The sequence below is a fragment of the Rattus rattus genome, chromosome 6 (assembly GCF_011064425.1).
Source record: "Rattus rattus isolate New Zealand chromosome 6, Rrattus_CSIRO_v1, whole genome shotgun sequence".
NCBI classification, from domain to species: domain Eukaryota; kingdom Metazoa; phylum Chordata; class Mammalia; order Rodentia; family Muridae; genus Rattus; species Rattus rattus.
In genome coordinates this window covers 30,396,361-30,417,428 of record NC_046159.1, presented here as the reverse complement: position 1 = coordinate 30,417,428, position 21,068 = coordinate 30,396,361, and the positions used below count along the sequence as shown (strand labels likewise).

The following is a 21,068-nucleotide window of genomic DNA, read 5'->3' as shown; positions in this document are numbered from 1 at the left end:
TTCTAAGGCGAGGTAGAACGAGCAGGCTGTGGTCTGCACAGGGTAAATGCCCGCAAATGATCCGCTCCATTGTGACCTGACTGCAAGGGAAAGAAACAATCTTAAGTGGGAGAGCTGTGGTCTCTGAGAAGACAACATTATGGAAGAATTAAACCCTTCACTGGAGGCTGGCCACTGTAAAGCTACAGAGGGTTGCTGGGTGGGCCCTGAGGAGTATTGAGTATTTGGTCTGATATCAAGGTGGAGTGATAAGGATTTTTTTTTTATTAACTTTTTCTTATATACATTTCGAGTGTTATTCCCTTCCCCGGTTTCCGGGCAAACATCGCCCTCCCCCCTCCCCTTCTTTATGGGTGTTCCCCTCCCCATCCTCCCCCACTTGTCGCCCTCCCCCCAACAATCTAGTTCACTGGGGGTTCAGTCTTAGCAGGACCCAGGGCTTCCCCTTCCACTGGTGCTCTTACTAGGATATTCATTGCTACCTATGAGGTCAGAGTCCAGGGTCAGTCCATGTATAGTCTTTAGGTAGTGGCTTAGTCCCTGGAAGCTCTGGTTGCTTGGCATTGTTGTACATGTGGGGTCTCGAGCCCCTTTAAGCTCTTCCAGTTCTTTCTCTGATTCCTTCAACGGGGGTCCTATTCTCAATTCAGTGGTTTGCTGCTGGCATACGCCTCTGTGTTTGCTGTATTCTGGCTGTGTCTCTCGGGAGAGATCTACATCCGGCTCCTGTCGGCCTGCACTTCTTTGCTTCATCCATCTTGTCTAATTGGATGGCTGTATATGCATGGGCCACATGTGGGGCAGGCTCTGAATGGGTGTTACTTCTGTGTCTGTTTTAATCTTTGCCTCTCTCTTCCCTGCCAAGGGTATTCTTGTTCCCCTTTTTAAGAAGGAGTGAAGCATTCACATTTTGATCATCCGTCTTGAGTTTCATTTGTTCTAGGCATCTAGGGTAATTCAAGCATTTGGGCTAATAGCCACTTATCAATGAGTGCATACCATGTATGTCTTTCTGTGATTGGGTTAGCTCACTCAGGGTGATATTTTCCAGTTCCAACCATTTGCCTACGAATTTCATAAACTCGTTGTTTTTGATAGCTGAGTAATATTCCATTGTGTAGATGTACCACATTTTCTGTATCCATTCCTCTGTTGAAGGGCATCTGGGTTCTTTCCAGCTTCTGGCTATTATAAATGAGGCTGCGATGAACATAGTGGAGCACGTGACTTTTTTATATGTTGGGGCATCTTTTGGGTATATGCCTAAGAGAGGTATAGCTGGATCCTCTGGCAGTTCAATGTCCAATTTTCTGAGGAACCTCCAGACTGATTTCCAGAATGGTTGTACCAGTCTGCAATCCCACCAACAATGGAGGAGTGTTCCTCTTTCTCTGCATCCTCGCCAGCATCTGCTGTCACCTGAGTTTTTGATCTTAGCCATTCTCACTGGTGTGAGGTGAAATCTCAGGGTTGTTTTGATTTGCATTTCCCTTATGACTAAAGATGTTGAACAATTCTTTAGGTGTTTCTCAGCCATTTGGCATTCCTCAGCTGTGAATTCTTTGTTTAGCTCTGAACCCCATTTTTTAATAGGTTATTTGTCTCCTCATGTCTAGCTTCTTGAGTTCTTTGTATATTTTGGATATAAGGCCTCTATCTGTTGTAGGATTGGTAAAGATCTTTTCCCAATCTGTTGGTTGCCGTTTTGTCCTAACCACAGTGTCCTTTGCCTTACAGAAGCTTTGCAGTTTTATGAGATCCCATTTGTCGATTCTTGATCTTAGAGCATAAGCCATTGGTGTTTTGTTTAGGAAATTTTTCCAGTGCCCATGTGTTCCAGATGCTTCCCTAGTTTTTCTTCTATTAGTTTGAGTGTGTCTGGTTTGATGTGGAGGTCCTTGATCCACTTGGACTTAAGCTTTGTACAGGGTGATAAGCATGGATCGATCTGCATTCTTCTACATGTTGACCTCCAGTTGAACCAGCACCATTTGCTGAAAATGCTATCTTTTTTCCATTGGATGGTTTTGGCTCCTTTGTCAAAAATCAAGTGACCATAGGTGTGTGGGTTCATTTCTGGGTCTTCAATTCTATTCCATTGGTCTATCTGTCTGTCTCTGTACCAATACCATGCAGTTTTTATCACTATTGCTCTGTAATACTGCTTGAGTTCAGGGATAGTGATTCCCCCTGAAGTCCTTTTATTGTTGAGGATAGTTTTAGCTATCCTGGGTTTTTTGTTATTCCAGATGAATTTGCAAATTGTTCTGTCTAACTCTTTGAAGAATTGGATTGGTATTTTGATGGGGATTGCATTGAATCTGTAGATTGCTTTTGGTAAAATGGCCATTTTTACTATATTAATCCTGCCAATCCATGAGCATGGGAGATCTTTCCATCTTCTGAGGTCTTCTTCAATTTCTTTCTTCAGTGTCTTGAAGTTCTTATTGTACAGATCTTTTACTTGCTTTGTTAAAGTCACACCGAGGTACTTTATATTATTTGGGTCTATTATGAAGGGTGTCCTTTCCCTAATTTCTTTCTCGGCTTGTTTCTCTTTTGTATAGAGGAAGGCAACTGATTTATTTGAGTTAATTTTATACCCAGCCACTTTGCTGAAGTTGTTTATCAGCTTCAGTAGTTCTCTGGTGGAACTTTTGGGATCACTTAAATATACTATCATATCATCTGCAAATAGTGATATTTTGACTTCTTCTTTTCCAATCTGTATCCCCTTGATCTCCTTTTTTTTGTCTGATTGCTCTGGCTAGACCTTCAAGAACTATAATGAATAAGTAGGGAGAGAGTGGGCAGCCTTGTCTAGTCCCTGATTTTAGTGGGATTGCTTCAAGTTTCTCTCCATTTAGTTTAATGTTAGCAACTGGTTTGCTGTATATGGCTTTTTACTATGTTTAGGTATGGGCCTTGAATTCCTATTCTTTCCAGGACTTTTTATCATGAAGGGTGTTGAATTTTGTCAAATGCTTTCTCAGCATCTAATGAAATGATCATGGTTTTGTTCTTTCAGTTTGTTTATATAATGGATCACGTTGATGGTTTTCTGTATATTAAACCATCCCTGCATGTCTGGGATGAAGCCTACTTGATCATGGTGGATGATTGTTTTGATGTGCTCTTGGATTCGGTTTGCCAGAATTTTATTGAGTATTTTTGCGTCGATATTCATAAGGGAAATTGGTCTGAAGTTCTCTTTCTTTGTTGTGTCTTTGTGTGGTTTAGGTATAAGAGTAATTGTGGCTTTGTAGAAGGTATTCGGTAGTGATCCATCTGTTTCAATTTTGTGGAATAGTTTGGATAATATTGGTATGAGGTCTTCTATGAAGGTTTGATAGAATTCTGCACTAAACCCGTCTGGACCTGGGCTCTTTTTGGTTGGGAGACCTTTAATGACTGCTTCTATTTCCTTAGGAGCTATGGGGTTGTTTAACTGGTTTATCTGTTCCTGATTTAACTTCGGTACCTGGTTTCTGTCTAGGAAATTGTCCATTTCCTGAAGATTTTCAAGTTTTGTTGAATATAGGTTTTTATAGTAAGATCTGATGATTTTTTTAATTTCCTCTGAATCTGTAGTTATGTCTCCCTTTTCATTTCTGATTTTGTTAATTTGGACGCACTCTCTGTGTCCTCTCGTTAGTCTGGCTAAGGGTTTATCTATCTTGTTGATTTTCTCAAAGAACCAACTTTTGGTTCTGTTGATTCTTTCTATGGTCCTTTTTGTTTCTACTTGGTTGATTTCTGCTCTGAGTTTGATTATTTCCTGCCTTCTACTCCTCCTGGGTGTATTTGCTTCTTTTTGTTCTAGAGCTTTTAGGTGTGCTGTCAAGCTGCTAACATATGCTCTCTCCTGTTTATTTTTTGGAGTCACTCAGAGCTATGAGTTTTCCTCTTAGCACTGCTTTCATTGTGTCCCATAAGTTTGATATGTTGTGCCTTCATTTTCATTAAATTCTAAAAAGTCTTTAATTTCTTTATTTCTTCCATGACCAAATTATCATTGAGTAGAGCATTGTTCAACCTCCGTGTATTTGTGACCTTTCTGTCATTATTGTTGTTATTGAAGACCAGCCTTATTCCGTGGTGATTTGATAGGATGCATGGGATTATTCCAGTCTTTTTGTATCTGTTTAGGCCTGGTCAATTTTAGAGACAGTACCATGAGGTGATGACAATAGGGCATATTGTTTTGTTTTAGAATGAAACATTCTATAAATATCCGTTAAATCCATTTGGTTCATAACTTTTGTTAGTTTCTCTATGTTTAGTTTCTGTTTCCATGATCTGTCCATTGATGAGAGTGGGGTGTTGAAATCTACTATTATTGTGTGAGGTGCAATGTGTGCTTTTAGCCTTCGTACAGTTTCTTTTATGTATGTAGGTGCCCTCACATTTGGATCATAGATATTCAGGATTGAGAATTCATCTTGGTGGATTTTTCCTTTGATGAATATGATGTGTCCTTCCTTATCTTTTTTTGATACCTTTTGATTGAAAGTCGATTTTATTCAATATTAGAATGGTTACTCCAGGTTGGTTTTTGGGATCATTTGCTTGGAAAATTGTTTCCCACCCTTTCTCTGAGGTAGTGTCTGTCTTTGTAACTGAGGTGTGTTTCCTGTATGCAGCAAAATTCTGGGTCCTCTTTACATATCCAGTCTCTTAGTCTATTTCTTTTTATTGGGGGAATTGAGTCCATTGATATTAAGAGCTATTAACGAATAATGCTTGTTGTTTCTTGTTATTTTTGTTGTTAGAGGTGGAATTATATTTCTGTGTCTCTTTTCTTTTGGGTTTGTTGCAAGAAGATTACTTTCTTGCTTTTTTAGGCTGTACTTTCCCTCTTTGTGTTGGAGTTTTCCATTTGTTATCCTTTGTAGGACTGGATTTGTAGAAAGATATTGTGTAAATTTGGTTTTGTCATGGAATATCTTGATTTTTCCATCTATGTTAATTGAGAGTTTTGCTGGATACAGTAACTCTGGCTGGCATTTGTGTTCTCTTAGGGTCTGTGTGACATCTGCCCAGGATCTTCTGGATTTTTCAGTCTCTGGTGAGAAATCTTGTGTAATTCTGATAGGTCTGTCTTCATATGTTACTGGACCCTTTTCCCTTACTGCTTTTAATATTCTTTCTTTGTTTTGTGTGTTTGGTGTTTTGACTATTATGTGATGCCTTGAATTATTTTTATATTTTCATGTCTTGAATTATTTTTATATTTCCATGTCTTAGGTCATCTTTATTATCTCAACCAGGTTTGTTTTCACAGTCTTCATTCTGATATTTAATTATAACCCTCTTGATTTCCTAACTGATTAGAATGCAGGATACTGTGAGGTTCCAGGGTGGCCTGATGGGTGGGATGGCTGGCAGGAGAGTTTGACTCATTGGGGTTAATACCTGGTGTTCAGGGCTCTAGGATAGTACATGATGCAAGCAGAGCTGGGTGACTGGCCTGTGGACAGACTTATTCTGAGTAACAACTTACTTTTTGCAGTTGTTGTAACCTCCATATGTTCCTTATTGAATGGTCTTGGCAGTCCTCTTGAAAATTGTTTGACTATATATGATGTAAAACTGCATTTCTGAGATATGCTATTCTAGTCCATTGGTCTACATGTTCATGACAGTTTGACTCTGTTGTGGTTACTACCATGTATCCTCTTTTTATGTTGGAAGTGTTATTTTCCATCAATACTTACTCAGATCTGTCCTGCCTGCATCTTCAGTCTCTGGAGTTGGGCTGCTGTCATGCCTGCCTACTTGCCAATGCTCCCAGCACCGTTGCCTCCATCCATCCCCTTGCTGCCCCACAGACACTGCTGCTGCTATGCTCAGACCCAGCGGGCGGCTGTAGGACTCTTACATGATTTTGGTCTTTCATTATCCCTGCCCCCAACACCCTTTTGTTCCTTGCATGATGCTGATACCAAACTCAGGGCCTTGTTCCTACTAAGCACATGGTTCACCACCATATTATATATTCCAGGTCTCTTTTCTGTTCTTTAATTATCGAGCAGTATGTTATTATAGATTTTTTTTTGTTTTATTTTCTTTGTTTTGCTCTTGGCTAGGGCTTTGTTTGTTTTGTGGTGGGTGGGATCAAAGTCAAGGACTTGAGCATTCCATGCAAATATTTTACCACCAAGCTGTATCCCAACCCCTTTATTAAAAATTTGTTTCTTCTGTACTGTTTGAAACAATCCTTTCTGTCTGCATATAACATTTTTGTTATTGATCTAATTTGTGTTTACGGCATCCAGAGCTGCCAACAACCCATGATTCCTCCGGGTAGAGCCTATGCCACCTGCTGCTGCTTCCTCCCAGAATAATAATGCTGTCATCCTGGGTACCTTGAGGGATCTTTATATCTTTAAAGTAAATTATAAGTTCTTTCTCTTGTTCTCTTCACTATCAGGCATCCCTTAGGGATTTCTCCATTGTTTTAGCTCTAGCCATCAGATTCAGACAGCTGACAATGTAGCTTGCATTTAGAACATTAATTTATCATTGGCTGAGTGATTACTGCATTAGGGTAAATATTAGCTGGGAAACATGAAAGGAGTTAGGTATCCCAAATCCCTTTTATCCTGTTGGGAAAGGTAACTCAGCACTGGAGTGTTTGATACATGGATGAGAAAATCTAGAGAAGGGTACATAGTAGATACTATCTTACAGGGCAAGTAGCATTTTACTAGAAGAGGGAATTATGGATGCTTTTTTATCCAGGGCAGTGCTAAAGTGTTAAATGCTCAGGAAATGACTCTGGAAAGTTAGCTTTCGATACCAACTAAACGCTCCTAGCATGAAACAGATGATAGATGACTAATGATGGTTTGTCACTCAATGGCTAGAAGCATCCACAGAGACTTCTCACAGACGATAACTGCCACTCTGGTTTTGGGTCTCCTATTTGTGTTTTGTCTGTGAACATTCACAGAAGCACTTGAATGAACAAAGCTGGAAAGTCCTGAGCTAAGCATTCCATAAGAGAGAAAAGGATGAGCACGTGACTGTGCTGAGGCAATTCACATCACAGTCAGTCAGAAAGGATACACGAGCCTGAGATTGAGAGCCATTCTCTAGTCAGTCAGCTCCCCTCGCCATTCTGCATACATCACCATGTCCTGCATAAGTCACATCACAGTCAGAAAGGATACACGAGCCTGAGCTTGAGAGCCGTTCTCTAGTCAGTCAGCTCCCCTCGCCATTCTGCATACATCACCATGTCCTGCATAAGAGCCTCTTCCTCTCACATGAGAGCTGGAGATTGAATATGGGGGTCATAAGAAGGCTTAGCATGTGCTCTTCCACTAAGCAATTCCCTCATTTTTTAAGAAGTAGAGATTATTTTATTAGTGTAGTGGAAATGGTTTTGGTGTTTACAAAGGCATTTGCGGGAACAGCTTTCATTAACTACATCATGGGTCATTCAGTTGGTTGATTTAATTTTGTTTCTAGTTTTGTGTAAAACCTAGGAGTGTCTTTTAGACAGGTAATAAAGCAGGTTTATTTTGCTAGGCTTACGGTCACCCAGTCTGTGATTTTAGAAAAGGAAAGGCAAAACATCCACTAATTTAAAATCCAAACTATGAACTCATAGATGGTCTCACAAAACGAAATCAATATTAACCCCCCACACCCTTGTCAGTGATGTAAATGGCACCATGGACAGTGCCCTGCCTGGTCCTTGTGGTTGCTCCTGATGTCTTCTTGGCCTTTGAATAGTACCAGACATCTCTGTGCACTTGTATTTCTTCATTTAACAACTATGAATGGCAGCTCTGAGCCACTCTGCTTAAGACCTAATGTTGATGGATATCTTGGTGCATTTTAAAACTTTATAACTTGTCAGCTAATGATTTGCCTCTTTCATTATAACAGATATGCTCCCGCTTTTAAGCCAAAATGTGCAATTGTTACAATGGTATAGAATTTAGTAAATATATTTGGAAGCTAGTACTATAGAATTAAGCTAAATATATTCACTCACTATTGATAATATAGTTTATATAGTTATAACACATTTAAAATGTTCAGAGGTGCATGGTGGCACACACCTTCAATCCTAGCACTTGAGAAGCAGAGGCAGGTAGATCTCTAAGTTTTAGGCTAGCCTGGTCTACATAGTGAGTTCCAAAATGGCCATGACTATGTAGAGAAACACTGTCTCAAAAACAAACAAACAAATACAACAACAACAAAATAAAATGTTCAGAGGCTTTCTAACATGTTAATGGAACTTACATTTAAAGCACTTATAAACAATGTTTTAGTATCACTTTTAAAGAATTTTTTCTTTATTTTTGAGATTTTCATACATGGATACAATGAAATGCAATCATATCTTTCCCCTCTGACCTCCATCTTCCCTCTCAACAGGGAACTTTCCCATGAAGAATGGGACTAGGCCATCTTCGTCTTTTTTTGACTTTGAGGAATAGGGGCAGGCATATGCCATGGTAGAAGTCAAAGAGCTGTGGATTAGTTTTTTCCTACCACCTAGGTCGTAGTTACTGTTCATGTTGTCTTTACATGCTAAGACCTTTATTCTGTTATTTTAAAAGTAATCAAAGTTTTGGAAAAATAAATGGCTTGTTTATTTGTTGTGAAATTTACTCTCTGTTGTGTAAAAGATCAGTTTCATGATATTCTTGTGCTTCTTCATATTTACAAACAGGATGATTGTTATTTCAAGAGGGTTCATCACAGAGGATTTTTCATTATTCTCTTTAATGTTTGCCAGGCTGTATTTAAGTCAACTATACTTAGGTGTAATCAGAATGGTATTGGTTTGAACAAGAAGTGTACAATTCTGTTTTAAAACCCAAGCTTTAGTTAGTAGAAACATAACACACAAAAACATTTACTGTCACTTCATTTCATAAATGAAATTTTAGATATAAAATATTATAAATTAAATTTGCATAGATTGATACTCAGACAATGTTATACTTAGTAGCTTTCAAAAGTACAATTTTATGTTTGAACTAATTAGGTATTCTTTCTCTAAACAGGAGAAAGTACTCACCACCTCCCACCTGTGAAAGCCCCTCTTCAAACAAAGAAGAAAGTAACGAAACATTGTTTTCTTTGTGGAAAGAAAACAGGACTGGCCACTAGCTTTGAATGCAGGCAGGTGGTCAGCTGGAGAAGCTGAGAGGCTTTCTCTGTGGGGACTCAGCATGGTATAATGCAGAATAAAACAAGTTTAAATGGCTATTTATAACATCCAGATGATGTTCTCACAGCAGCCCTCAAATGAATTCCTAATTGGCTAGAGAGAGATAGATCACTTTCCAAAGAGCTTCAGTAGACACTGCACAGTCCTTGAACTAGAACATTTAGGTCAACTGATTTGTTTTAATGTTGCTTGGATGAGTCCTCTCCTTCTTTTGTAAACTGAGCATAACTGAACCCAATTGGCAATTAATTTACTTTTATCTTAACATTGGTACAGTTATTTCAAAACATATGGAGATATATTTTAAAATATTTTTCTTTTTGTAAGTATGTCTTTCATTAACATTGATTGATATCTTCCATTTGTGTGAGGACAAACATTAAAAAGAATTGTGGCTTTATTCTGTTCACATAACAATAATTTATTTTGTTGCTGGTCATGTGTTTTAAGTCCTCTCATGGCATGGATTTTGGTTGGTTTGTAAGGGTTTTGTTTGGTCTTTTTTGTTTTTGTTGTTTTTTTATCTTGATACAGAAGCTCTTGATTTGCTGTGGCTGGCCTGGATCCTGCTATGCACACCAGACTCGCCTTGAGTTCACAAAGTTCTGCCTCCACCTCCTGCTGGGATTAAAGGCGCAAGCCACCATGTCCAGCCTTACACAGCTAACTTCTGTATCCTCTAATTTTCTCACAAGACCTAATTTCTTAGGATTCATAGTTTCTAATGTAAGAGATATGCATACCGGCTTTTCAGTTTTTTACTTCAACAAAATATATAGCTATCATTAACGAATAACCTTATTCTTTGGGGGAATTTATACTGATGTATGAAAGGGAACTGTTGGTACTGAAATTGCTAAGGAGATCCTGAGGGCTTTGTTGGACTCCCTGAAGTCAAGCTAAAGAGATGAGCCCTCCATGGAAATGTGACTATTCACATAAAGTTTTTTTGTGCTTTAGATGTGGAAACAACTTCTGTGCATCTCATCGCTATGCAGAAGCTCATGGCTGCACTTATGACTACAAAAGTACAGGGAGGAGATACTTGCAGGAGGCAAACCCTGTGGTCAACGCACCAAAACTTCCCAAAATCTAATTCTTCTCTGCGCTTTACTGCTTTGCCTGAGGAATCGATTATATTGACAGAGAAATATTGTTTAGACTGCATTATTTTTGTTCGACTCCAAAAGATTTGCCAAATAACAAGCGCACACAGTGTGCACTGTTGGAGACTGGAAATGCCTACTGTATTGATGTCTTTATTCTTTGGTGAATCAAAAGTTTTAAAGGTAGTTTTAAAAACTTTACACTATAATGATTTAGTTTTGTTATTGCATGTCTGTGTTAAGTATTTTCTATTTGAGATTGGAATTATTTATTAGACAGATCTTCAAAGATGCACTTTAGGAAGTTACTATTGGCCGCATAACTAGGCTTCCGTCTTGTACAGCAATGGGTGGCTTCGTAATGGCTCTGTTCAAACTGAGCACATTTTGCCCTTTTTTCTTCCTTTTCTTGTGGGGATGGGATAAATGGGATTTTTTTTTTAAATCCTGCACATGAAAGTTTATGAGGTTTACTAGCACGTTCTTTTTAAAAGAACATTTGTTTTTCCAGTGTGATTTTTAACACATATATTTCTTCTATATTCAGATTGGCATTCATATATGTATCCATTCTGTAGAACACATCATGTTAATATAGTATACATTTTTAAAAATACTACTTTTTAAATGGTAGTTTTAAAATAACATTGTCTTCCTTGTTGCCATTGAAAACAGAAACCAACTTTTCAACTTTTCAAAAATGGCTATAGATATTTTTAAAAGTCTCACAAACTTGGTTTATTTTTCTTACATATTGAGTGCTTTTACAGGGGAAATTCAAATAAATATTCAACTTCACTATGACTTTATTTGATTATTTACAGTACATTTTCTTTTATAAAGTACTTAGATAAATAAGTGATTTATTATACTTGGGGAATGACTGGCAGTATAAAATATGATTTTAAGTCTAAGGACTCTGTTCTAAAGTATACTGAATTTTCTATCAGGACTTTGCAGGGTCACTGAAGCTAATATTGAATGTGAGGCAGAGCTGGCGGCTGCACCCTGGCCTCCCACAGGGCCTCCCAAAGGTCTTTTTGGTGCTTCATAGGCCACTTACTCCACTGAGGGTTGCCTGGAGAACTCCTGATACTCTTCTCTCATTTCTTATTAGAGTTTGAATGTTGATGGACAGAGATGCCATCAGACCTATAATAGTAAAGTACATTTGTTAAAGAGAATGGTAAAAAAAAAAATCCAAAGTGCAGTAGAGGAAGGAGCTTCTAAATTAAAGGTAGAGGGTATGCTTTTGTTTGTTTTGTTTTGTTGAGATAGGATCTCAAACTGTAGTTCATGCTACCTTTGACTCACTGTGTAGCCCAGGCAAGCCTTTGAATTTGCAGCAGCTTTTAAACCTCACTCTCTCTTGTGCTAGGATTATAGCTCGTGTTAACACTCTGTTTGTGTGGCGCATATACGTGAGTGCATGAGTGCATTCGAAGGACACATGGGGCCAGAGCACGGCGTCAAGTGACCTGCATCAGTAGGTCATTGTTCAGTCACATCGTCCTGAGTGAGACAGGTAGGAGATGAGAAGATGAAGAAGATAGGAAAAGTGGGGTCTGGAGATCTTATGCCGAGCAAGCTTATTATTAAGAAGTACAACATCTTATATTCTATTTCCACAGGAGAAATGGAGCAGAGCTAAGAGAAACTATGGAATAATGGGGTGAAGTTAGCATGAAGCCAGTCCAGCAATGTACAAAAGGGAACACAGGCTATTTCAAGTTCATCACCACAGAGCACATAGTAGCCTTAGGACTGATTTCTCCAACCTCTTTAGGGAAAAGCAAAGTTTCTAGGAACCAAAACCTTAACTCCTCTGAGGCCCTGGCCACCAGCACGAGACTGGGCCTTGCTAAGTCTACTTCTGGGCAAAGACACAGAAGTAGTCACCCTTTTGTTTTTTCACTGGGGCCGCTGAGAAAGCCGGAGATCTGCCTAATCATTCCTGAGTGATTAGGTGTCTTTATCACTCTTCACTGTAAATTGCCTTGAGACAGGGTTTTGCCATGTTGGCTTACTGACTAACCAGTTCCAGGGACCTGCCTGTCCCTGCTCCTGGTAACCGTGGTAACCCTGTCAGTGTTGTCATTACGGCACTTGTAGCCATGCCCAACTATCTACCTGGGCACTGAGCACTTGCACTCAGTTCCTCATGCTTGCTTGCAGCACAAGCACTCAGTCACTGAAGCGTCTCCCTAGGCCCTGAAAGAGGAATAAATAAAGTATAATGATGTATCTGTGAGGAAGTCTCTCCTCTCTTACCAAGTAATAAACATGGTGTGGAAACAGAAAAAGTTGTCAGGCAGAGGTGATACACTACTCTAATCCAGCACTTGGGAGGCAGAGGCAGGCAGATCTCTGGTCAAGAGGCCAGCCTGGTCTACCTACTGAGTTCCAGGACAGCCAGAGAATCCCTGTCTTGGAAAAAAAAAAGAAAAGAAAACAGCAAAACAAAACAAAACCAAAAACCAAAACAAAAAAACTAAACAAAACAAACCCCAAACAACAACAGAACAAAAACAAGAGAGATAAAAATTAAAAATTCATATGTTTAGACACTGAAAAATGAACCAAAGCATATTTATTATATAAATATGACTACTTAGGTCAGGCTAGATATATGTTTTGTATACTTCTAACTCATAATTATTAGTAGAAATAAGTCTTTATGTTCTATGAATGATTTTGGTCAAAGTTGGATCAAGTTTTGTCTGACACTGGGGATGAGACCATAGCCTAAGCAAGGACCCTGCCACTGAGCACCCCCGGCCCACAGGCGAGTTGCTTTGTAGTTTCTGAGTCACTTAGAAATGAAACACTTTAGTTAAATGTTTTTATCATTATTGAGATTTCAGAGACTTCAAATCTGTCTTCCTTTCAGTGATGAGTGTGCCCTGCATAGAGCCTTGGGTAACAGCCTTTAATAAATGAACTGCCATATTGCACAACCTATGTAACTTATAGAATGATTTTAAATCTCAGTGCATTTTATACCCCTGGAGTCCCAGAGACTGGAAGGTCAGAAGTTCCCAGCATCCTTGGTTTACACATTCAGTGAGAGGCCGACTTGGCTCCATGAATCTGAATAATAATGATGACAACAACAAAACAACAACAAAACCTAGAAATACTTGGTGCAATTTAATCATTCAGACATTGGAAAATAAAATGTTTATATGTTTTATATTAGAACTTCTGAAGTGATTTAATTAAACTAGAAACAAATTTTCTCTTAGACATAAAGGTTTTAACCCATCATGAAAATCAGATTTTGTATCTAGAAGTACTCTTTAAAGTGTGCCTACTGTACCACTGCTGAACACGAGATGGTTTTAGGATGCTTATGGATAGATAAACATTTTAAAATAATTGGTTTCAAAATAAAACTACAAACTATTCTCAATATAAAAAGTGAAATAAGTTGATTTAGAACTTTAAAAAGCTGAGTGAAAACTTACAAGTTGCTAGGACACAAAATATCTGAATGACTAAGGAGATGAAGGTGTTTTAACTTCCCATTAACACTGTTAAATGTTTTCAATTTCTAGTGGAAGTAATATGTATTTAGAATTTATATATTAATATAAATATATTTAAAAATTAAAAGGCTATATATGTTTTTAAGAAAAAGTTAGAAAAGTCAAAATTTCATCAAAGACTTGATTTTTTCTGTTAACCTCTTTTTCTGGCAGTCACCATCAATATATATAACAATAATCAACACGTAGATACTCTGTCATTTTGTGTAGTGTCACCAGTGAAGACTGTGAAATGACACATTAACCCAGTGCCCTCACTTTTTGTCAGCAGGGTAGTCCTCTCATGTTGTCAGAATAAAACTCCGCAGACTATGCAGCTTGAGTGGCAGTTGTGTCAGGACAGTCCGGGTGCCTGGAAGTGCTATGTGTAAGTCTAACAGGGTGCGTTTGTGAACATTTCTAGTTGTATGGGCTGCGTTCTTGTTGTATCCTCCCATAACTTTCATGTGTATTTACAACATTGAGGTGGAGTCACACAGGAAAGGGACCAAGAATGAAAATTCTACAGTGTCTCTTCTAATGGGGATACTAGATTAGTCCAAGCAAAGTTAGGCCCCTTCTATGACCTAACTTAATCACAAGTATGTTCTTGCAACTAAGGAAAGTATGCTGAGGCTTAAGGTGTCAATGTGACTGGTCAGAGATATGAATTCATTCCATAATATTCCACTATTCATATTGTTATGTGTAAATGGAAATGGAAATTCCTTTTTCCCTACAGCCCCACAGTCCCACACTCTTAAATTTGTTTCATAAGACTTGATAGTCCATTCTACCTTAAATGCCATCTACATCAGGTGTAAGACTGAGTCTGATTCAACCTGAAGCAAAATTCCTCTCCAGCTGTAAACCTGTGAAATCAGAAAATGTTATGCTTCTAAAATCCAACATAGGATTGACATAGGATTGAATCCTATCTCATAGAATTGACAAGAGTACTGCAAAAGGGGAAGCAGTGAGGGATGGCAGTTCCTAAAGTATGTCCCAAGCCTAGTAAGGCAAATCTCATCAGATCTTACTGTCCAAAAGATACCCTCTGTGATCACATGTCTTCTCTAGGCCTGGTAAGATGGCATCATCACCCTTATTGTAGTACATCCTGGTCTTGAGGCATGAGACAATGGTATGACAGCCTCTCTGGCATGAAAATATATGACCGTGGACATGGAAGAATAGTAAGCCTTGAACCCTGAGCACATGGTGAAATTGACTTCCTTGCTGACCGAGTCACAGTTTTAATTTGATTTTTTTTCTGTGCTGGCATGGAACCCAGAGCTTTGAGCATGTTAGCACCGTTCCACTACACCATAGCTCTTTTCCTCTTTTTGGAGAGTCTTACAATGTATCCCAGGCCTGGAATTCTCAATGCTGCTTCAGCTTTCCAAACACTAGGATCATGAGCATGCACTACCTTGTGTGTGTGTGGAGGGAGGGAATGGAGAGTATTCTTCTCTTTAAAAAATAGGCTGTCATAGCCAAGTGACCATATTCTGATACCCTAGAAGTACCATGGTCTTTGAGTATTTTTCATTCTGTCCCTTGGGTGGTGCTGGTCTATATGTGCCTCTTTGGGCATATGAAAGTAACGTTGCTAGGACTTCTGTACTGTATATTGTTGGATTCAATTTCTCAGATTGTAGAACAACCATTCTAGAGAACATTGATAGCTACTTTAAAAATGGTTGTTGTAAAAAATTGTAGAAACAAGGCTGTTTCTTGAGCTGAGTTGGTGTAAATGGAGACTCCTAGAAAAATGGAGATTTATAGCTGAGAAGGAAGGAAGACCCTAAGTAGCCATTGAGATGAAAATCTCAAGCAAGAAGCTTCACCCGTATTGTGGGTGAGGAGGTCCTTTCTACCATCACCATACTCCCTTTTCTTTCTAGCCTTCCTGATTTCCCTTTGGAACCTTAAGTGCCTCAGAATGTGAAGACCCCACCCGTTTATAGTTCCTTTAGGCTTAATATGGATGTTGAGCATACCTACTCAAATAGTAAAGAGTCTCAGCCTGTCTGGACTAAGGGGATGTCTTAGTCAGGGTTTCTATTCCTGCACAGACATCATGACCAAGAAGCAAGAAGGGGAGGAAAGGGTTTATTCAGCTTGCATTTCCACACTGCTGTTCATCACCAAAGGAAGTCAGGACTGGAACTCAATTAGGTCAGGAAGCAGGAGCTGATGCAGAGGCCATGGAGGGATGTTACTTACTGGCTTGCTTCCCCTGGCTTGCTCAGCTTGCTTACAGAACCTAGGACTATCAGCCCAGGGATGGCACCACCCACAATGGGCCCTCTCCCCTTGATCACTAACTGAGAAAATGCCTTACAGCTGAATCATGGAGGCATTTCCTCAACTGAGGCTCCTGTCTGTGATAACTCCAGCTTGTCTCAAGTTGACTCACAAACCTAGTCAGTACAGGAGACATGATCTTGCTTGGAGATTGGTAGGCTGTCATTTGAAGGAAATCTAGCAGACAGATGTCAATACTCAAGACATTAAATCACAATAAACAAAATATAGTCAATTGTCATGACTATGATTAGCATTCAAAATAGCAAGGCCTCTTTATCATAAGTGTGTGCTAACCATGATGTTACTGAATGATTAAACAAGGCATAATCAGACATTTAATTTAGGATTGTAAATCTTAGTGAATTGAGGACACATTGTTCTTTTGCTGTTGCCAAAGTATTGATTAGGTCTTGTGATATTGCCTGTAGGGCGGTGGGCTGTGAAAGATACCCTGATTCCTGGTCCAGATAGGTTGAATCCCCAGGGATCCTAAAAGGGACTGCAGGAGCATCCCAGTCTCCCAAGAGATCAGGCCCCTCATACAACTACAACCCCCCACAACTCCCTGTAGAGAGGTTTGAGACAGATCAGTCACAGAGGGCAAAACTCCAAGCCACTTCTCCACAGGTGATGACTTAACCACAGATCATTTAGGCCCAAGACAGATCAGTCATGAAGAAGCAGGACCGCGCCTCCAAATATGTAGATGAGGTGTTCCCAAGCTCTCAGGCCAAACCAATAGGAAGTACCTGCTGCCAGACCCTGACCTGTCCCAAAATTGTATTTAAGAATCCTATTCAAAAGGATTTAAAGGTGTGCAAGAATTATTCCATCGTCTGAGAGTTTGTCAGAAGAGATCTTGTCTGGAAGAGATATTGTTGGGAAGAGATCTGCTCTCTGGAATTCACTGCCAGAAGCTCTCCTGCACCCTTTGCAGGCTAGTCAGTCCCCTGCTGGCTCAGCCTGGCTGGAAACGGAGGTGGAGCAGCACCAGCAGCAGAGGTGACAAAAGCTGTTCTCCCTCCCTGTCCAAGTTCTCTCCCCTTCTCCTAAACCCGTGCACCTAAGCAGACCAGAGGTCACCATGGAAAGCTCCACATGGAAGGCCCACAGGAGAAGCCTTCATCTTAGGATTTATGGATGAGATCCTAAACTAAAAGCCACCACTTAAAATACTGAAAGCAATGTGTCTTTTACTTTCAGTCCATTTCATCTTAGTAACATTTCACTGTGTGACTGTCTCCTTGTAGGATCTTTGAGAAGGCCTAGAAGACATGGTACTCTAGTAGTATGCTAGGATGCCCCAGGCCCAGATCTTGGTTTCTGGAACTATGTCCCAGTGGGAAGTAGTACCTTGGAGAGGAGGCTGGTCACAGTGCCAGATCAGGAAACGTATAAAGATACTACAGTGCCAGTGGTTAAGGGCATGATTTAAAAACCAACCAACCAACCAACCATAGCTGGGCAGTGGTAGCATACACCTTTAATCCCAGCACTTGGGAGGCAGAGACCGATCACTTGAAGTTCAAGGCCAGCCTGCTCTACAGATAAAGCTCTAGGGAAGCCAAGGGGCACAGAGTTCCCTGTCTTGAAAACCAAAATAATTAATTGAAAAATAAGCATAAACACTTAAGTCTTCTGCTTCATTTCTGGACACCAAAGACCACCAAGGAGCTGACTAGATGTAATCATACTAGGTTTTTTTATTTAAGCTCGAGGTTGGGGAACACTGCTATCTCTGACACAGCAGAATGGAGAGGTTGGGGGTGCAGCCCTGAGCTTCACAGGAAATGGCAAGCAGTTGAGGGAGTTTGATCCTCTCAGGCATCTAACTGACTATTGTAAGCTGACAGGTGAGTGATCTGAAGCAAAACAATCACAAATGGCCAGAAAGTACATCTGAGACAACCAGACTAATCCTGATTGACTGTTGCTAGGAAGTAGTTAGAGAGTAACTCTGGGGTATGGGCCAAGAACAAGCTATGGGGCCTTTCCTGGTACTTGGACGTAGCTTGTGTTCAGCTATGGGTCATTTTTCTTATGATGGAGGGAGGCTAGTCCCAAGATGGAGTAGGTTTGACCTTTTACTTTAATAATGATGATGTGTCAGGACTCTAGTCACATGAGTGTGCTCTTAAGTAGTCAAACCTTGAATCTATGCAAGTAAACATCATTGAGTTAAACACTTACTAAAAGTCTTACTAAGAGGCATTAAGGGCTGAACTTCAACATCATGAATTTAGAGGATAGAATTCAGACTATAACAGATACTATATTATGCTGTGGTTTCAAATTAATCTCTGAAAGTTCAGTGGTTTGATGCAACAGAGTTTATTTCTTACTCACAAAACCCAGTAATCTGAGCAACAAAGTAGCTTGGACTCAGGCTGTATACCTTATGTAGCTCACAATGTTCATGAATTGTGGTAGCTCTTAAATGTACTTATCTAGATATGTAAGTCCTCAGGGCCTTGCTGCTCACCAGTGGATGGAATATAGCACTACCCTGGATTAATTGTATGATTGCAACCAAAGAAGGAGAGCCAAAGGGTCACTCACATGATACTGTCTTCTCAAACAACCAGCATCATCTCTGTTTGATAAACAATGAAAAGAGAAACTCAAAAATTCTTGTGCACCCAACAACCTCCTCAGGTCTGACCTAGCTCACTGCCAATGATTGCGGCAAATTTTAAGGTCTTAGTTGATCATATCTATATGTGTATATTACATATAAAACATGGATGGATGGATGGGTAGATGGATGAGTGGATGGGTGGATGGATGGGTGGATGGATGGATGGGTAGATGGATGCATGAATGCATGGATGGATGCATTCATAGACAGATGGATACAGAGTCTTGTTCTGTTGCTCAGGCTAGCTTCAGGGCTTGACTCAACTCAGTGATCTCCAGCCTCAGCCTTTGGCATAGGTGGGGTCAGAGGCTTGTGTCTCCATGCCCACTTTTGGATTTTTTTTCCATTCTAAAATTGTCCAAACACCTCGTTCTATAAGAATGAGTCTTCTGGTAAGTTCAAAGCAGTTAGCTTCATAAACAACAGAAAACAAGGAGTTAAAACGTCCTGTCATCTAGGATTAGACTCCAGAGCCATGAGCCACAAGGAACCTTTCCCATAAACTATTCCAGGTGCTGCGCATGTTTCCACATGAGCTGTCTAAGACTTAAAATCAGTACATGTGGATTCAAGGGCTTCTTTCCCACAGCATAGTTATGATGTAGCCATTCACCTCTCAATTTGTTATGCCTCACACTTCAGATCCACTGTGTTTAATGCTATTATGATCATAGACACTAGCAGTATATTTTGTCACATTTTTAAAGATCAATTATGTAGCCTAGGCTTGACCTTGAATTCACGATCTGTTGAAAGCCTCCCAGGGGCAGAAATTACTTGTGCACATTAACATATCGGCTGTAACAGTATCTTTTGTTTGCCATGAACTTGTAAACTGATAAGTACGTGTTTCATGCGCTTAAGCGTTTGGAGAGTTGGATGTGACTAGTTCTAGGGTAGCATTGGTCCCCTGGCTCATGCCTCACTTCTCCCCTAATCTACAACCTAGGAGAGGGAAGTCACCCCCATTAGCACAGACAGGGGGATTTTACCAAATGCCACAAGGCCTCTTTGACTGAACATACGGTCACCTCTAAGCAATTCATTTCTTAGCAGCTTTCTATTCTAAGTACAGAAGTGTCTTCCCACTTCTGGTTTGTTTCCTTGTTTGAACAAATGCAAGATATCTTTTTGGTCTCGAGCTTTGTTTTAGATAGATGAAGAAAGGCTTCAAAAATCTCTTGGGTAGTGATGCTTGATTTAGGACTCTCTACCTTTTAAATAGTCTTCCCAACTCCACAACTACTCAGACATTTCTAGAACTTGAAGTCTTTGTCACTTCCTACAGTAGGATGACCGGCTTCTACACCCCCAAATCACTTATCTGATTCTCTTTGTTCACCCGATGTAGGCATACACTACACTAATGGAAGTTTAGTCCTGCCTTATAAGAAAGCAGCCTGCCATCAGGGCAGGAAGATCCTCTCAGGTTGTTGCTGCTGCTTCCCACAGAAGAAAACCTCATAAAAAATTCATTACATTACATGTTCCTTTCCAGGTGACTTACAGGAACGAACCCAGTTTTGCTTTGCTGTATGGATCCAGATGTTTTTTTTTTCCTGATAGTTTTCTGTCTAAACACCCAGTATGCAAAGTGATCAGCATACTTGAATATGCCGAGTAAGTTGATTAGCCCTACTTCCAGACAACAGAAAATTGTCAAGTATTTCAGGGATTTCCTTACAAATCTCTCATAAATAAAAAAAAAAAAACAAAAAACACTTTAATGCCCGGTGTAATAAAGGATAAATAAAACTGTCAGTGGCCCAAACTGCTTCTGTAAGGTGTGACTTAGGGAAATCAGAATGGTTAAGAAATAGTAAAGGTGGGAATGAAACTCAGTGATAACTTATGGGAGAATCCCTGGGTCCAACCAAGCACAAAGAACACCAATGTACAGGTATAATCAGGGAAGAGTTTAATGTGGACAAATATTTACTTATACCTGAGTCAAATATTTACTCATACCTGATTACATGGACAGCAATATCCTCATAAAAATTATGAATGCCATATTTACATATCCATACCATATACAAACGGAATCTAGGTTAGGGAGTGAGAGCAAAACCAAAAAGCAAAAACAAAACCTCTGTTCGTCCATACAAACAAACGTTTTACCGCTTAGTTTTCCCTGCTCCCACTTCCATTTGTTAGCGCACGGAAAGGTTTACCTTCCACTACACTGAGACAGAAGCCGGGCGGAGTCTAATAACAGCCTCACCCAGCGCCATCTACCAGAGGGCAGCCGCTGTTACCCCGCCTTCCGAGTGCCCCAGGTCGCC

General features: G+C 39.8%; 1 protein-coding gene across 7 annotated transcripts in view; it reads left to right on the top strand.

Annotated features, from left to right (window-relative positions):
* Positions 1–11,103, top strand: part of Zfand4 (zinc finger AN1-type containing 4) — a 61,868-nt gene extending 50,765 nt beyond the window's left edge. For 5 of the 7 annotated variants that reach the window (XM_032905839.1, XM_032905840.1, XM_032905838.1 and 2 more), the window contains 2 exons: positions 9,033–9,150; positions 10,160–11,103. In XM_032905839.1, coding sequence (XP_032761730.1) covers positions 9,033–9,150; positions 10,160–10,295 — 254 coding nt within the window. In that variant the 3' untranslated portion in view covers positions 10,296–11,103. Of the gene's footprint in view, positions 1–9,032; positions 9,161–10,159 lie in introns of those variants that run through there. The other 2 variants (XM_032905843.1, XM_032905841.1) reach the window with 2 other exon arrangements.
* The last annotated feature ends 9,965 nt before the right edge of the window (positions 11,104–21,068 follow it).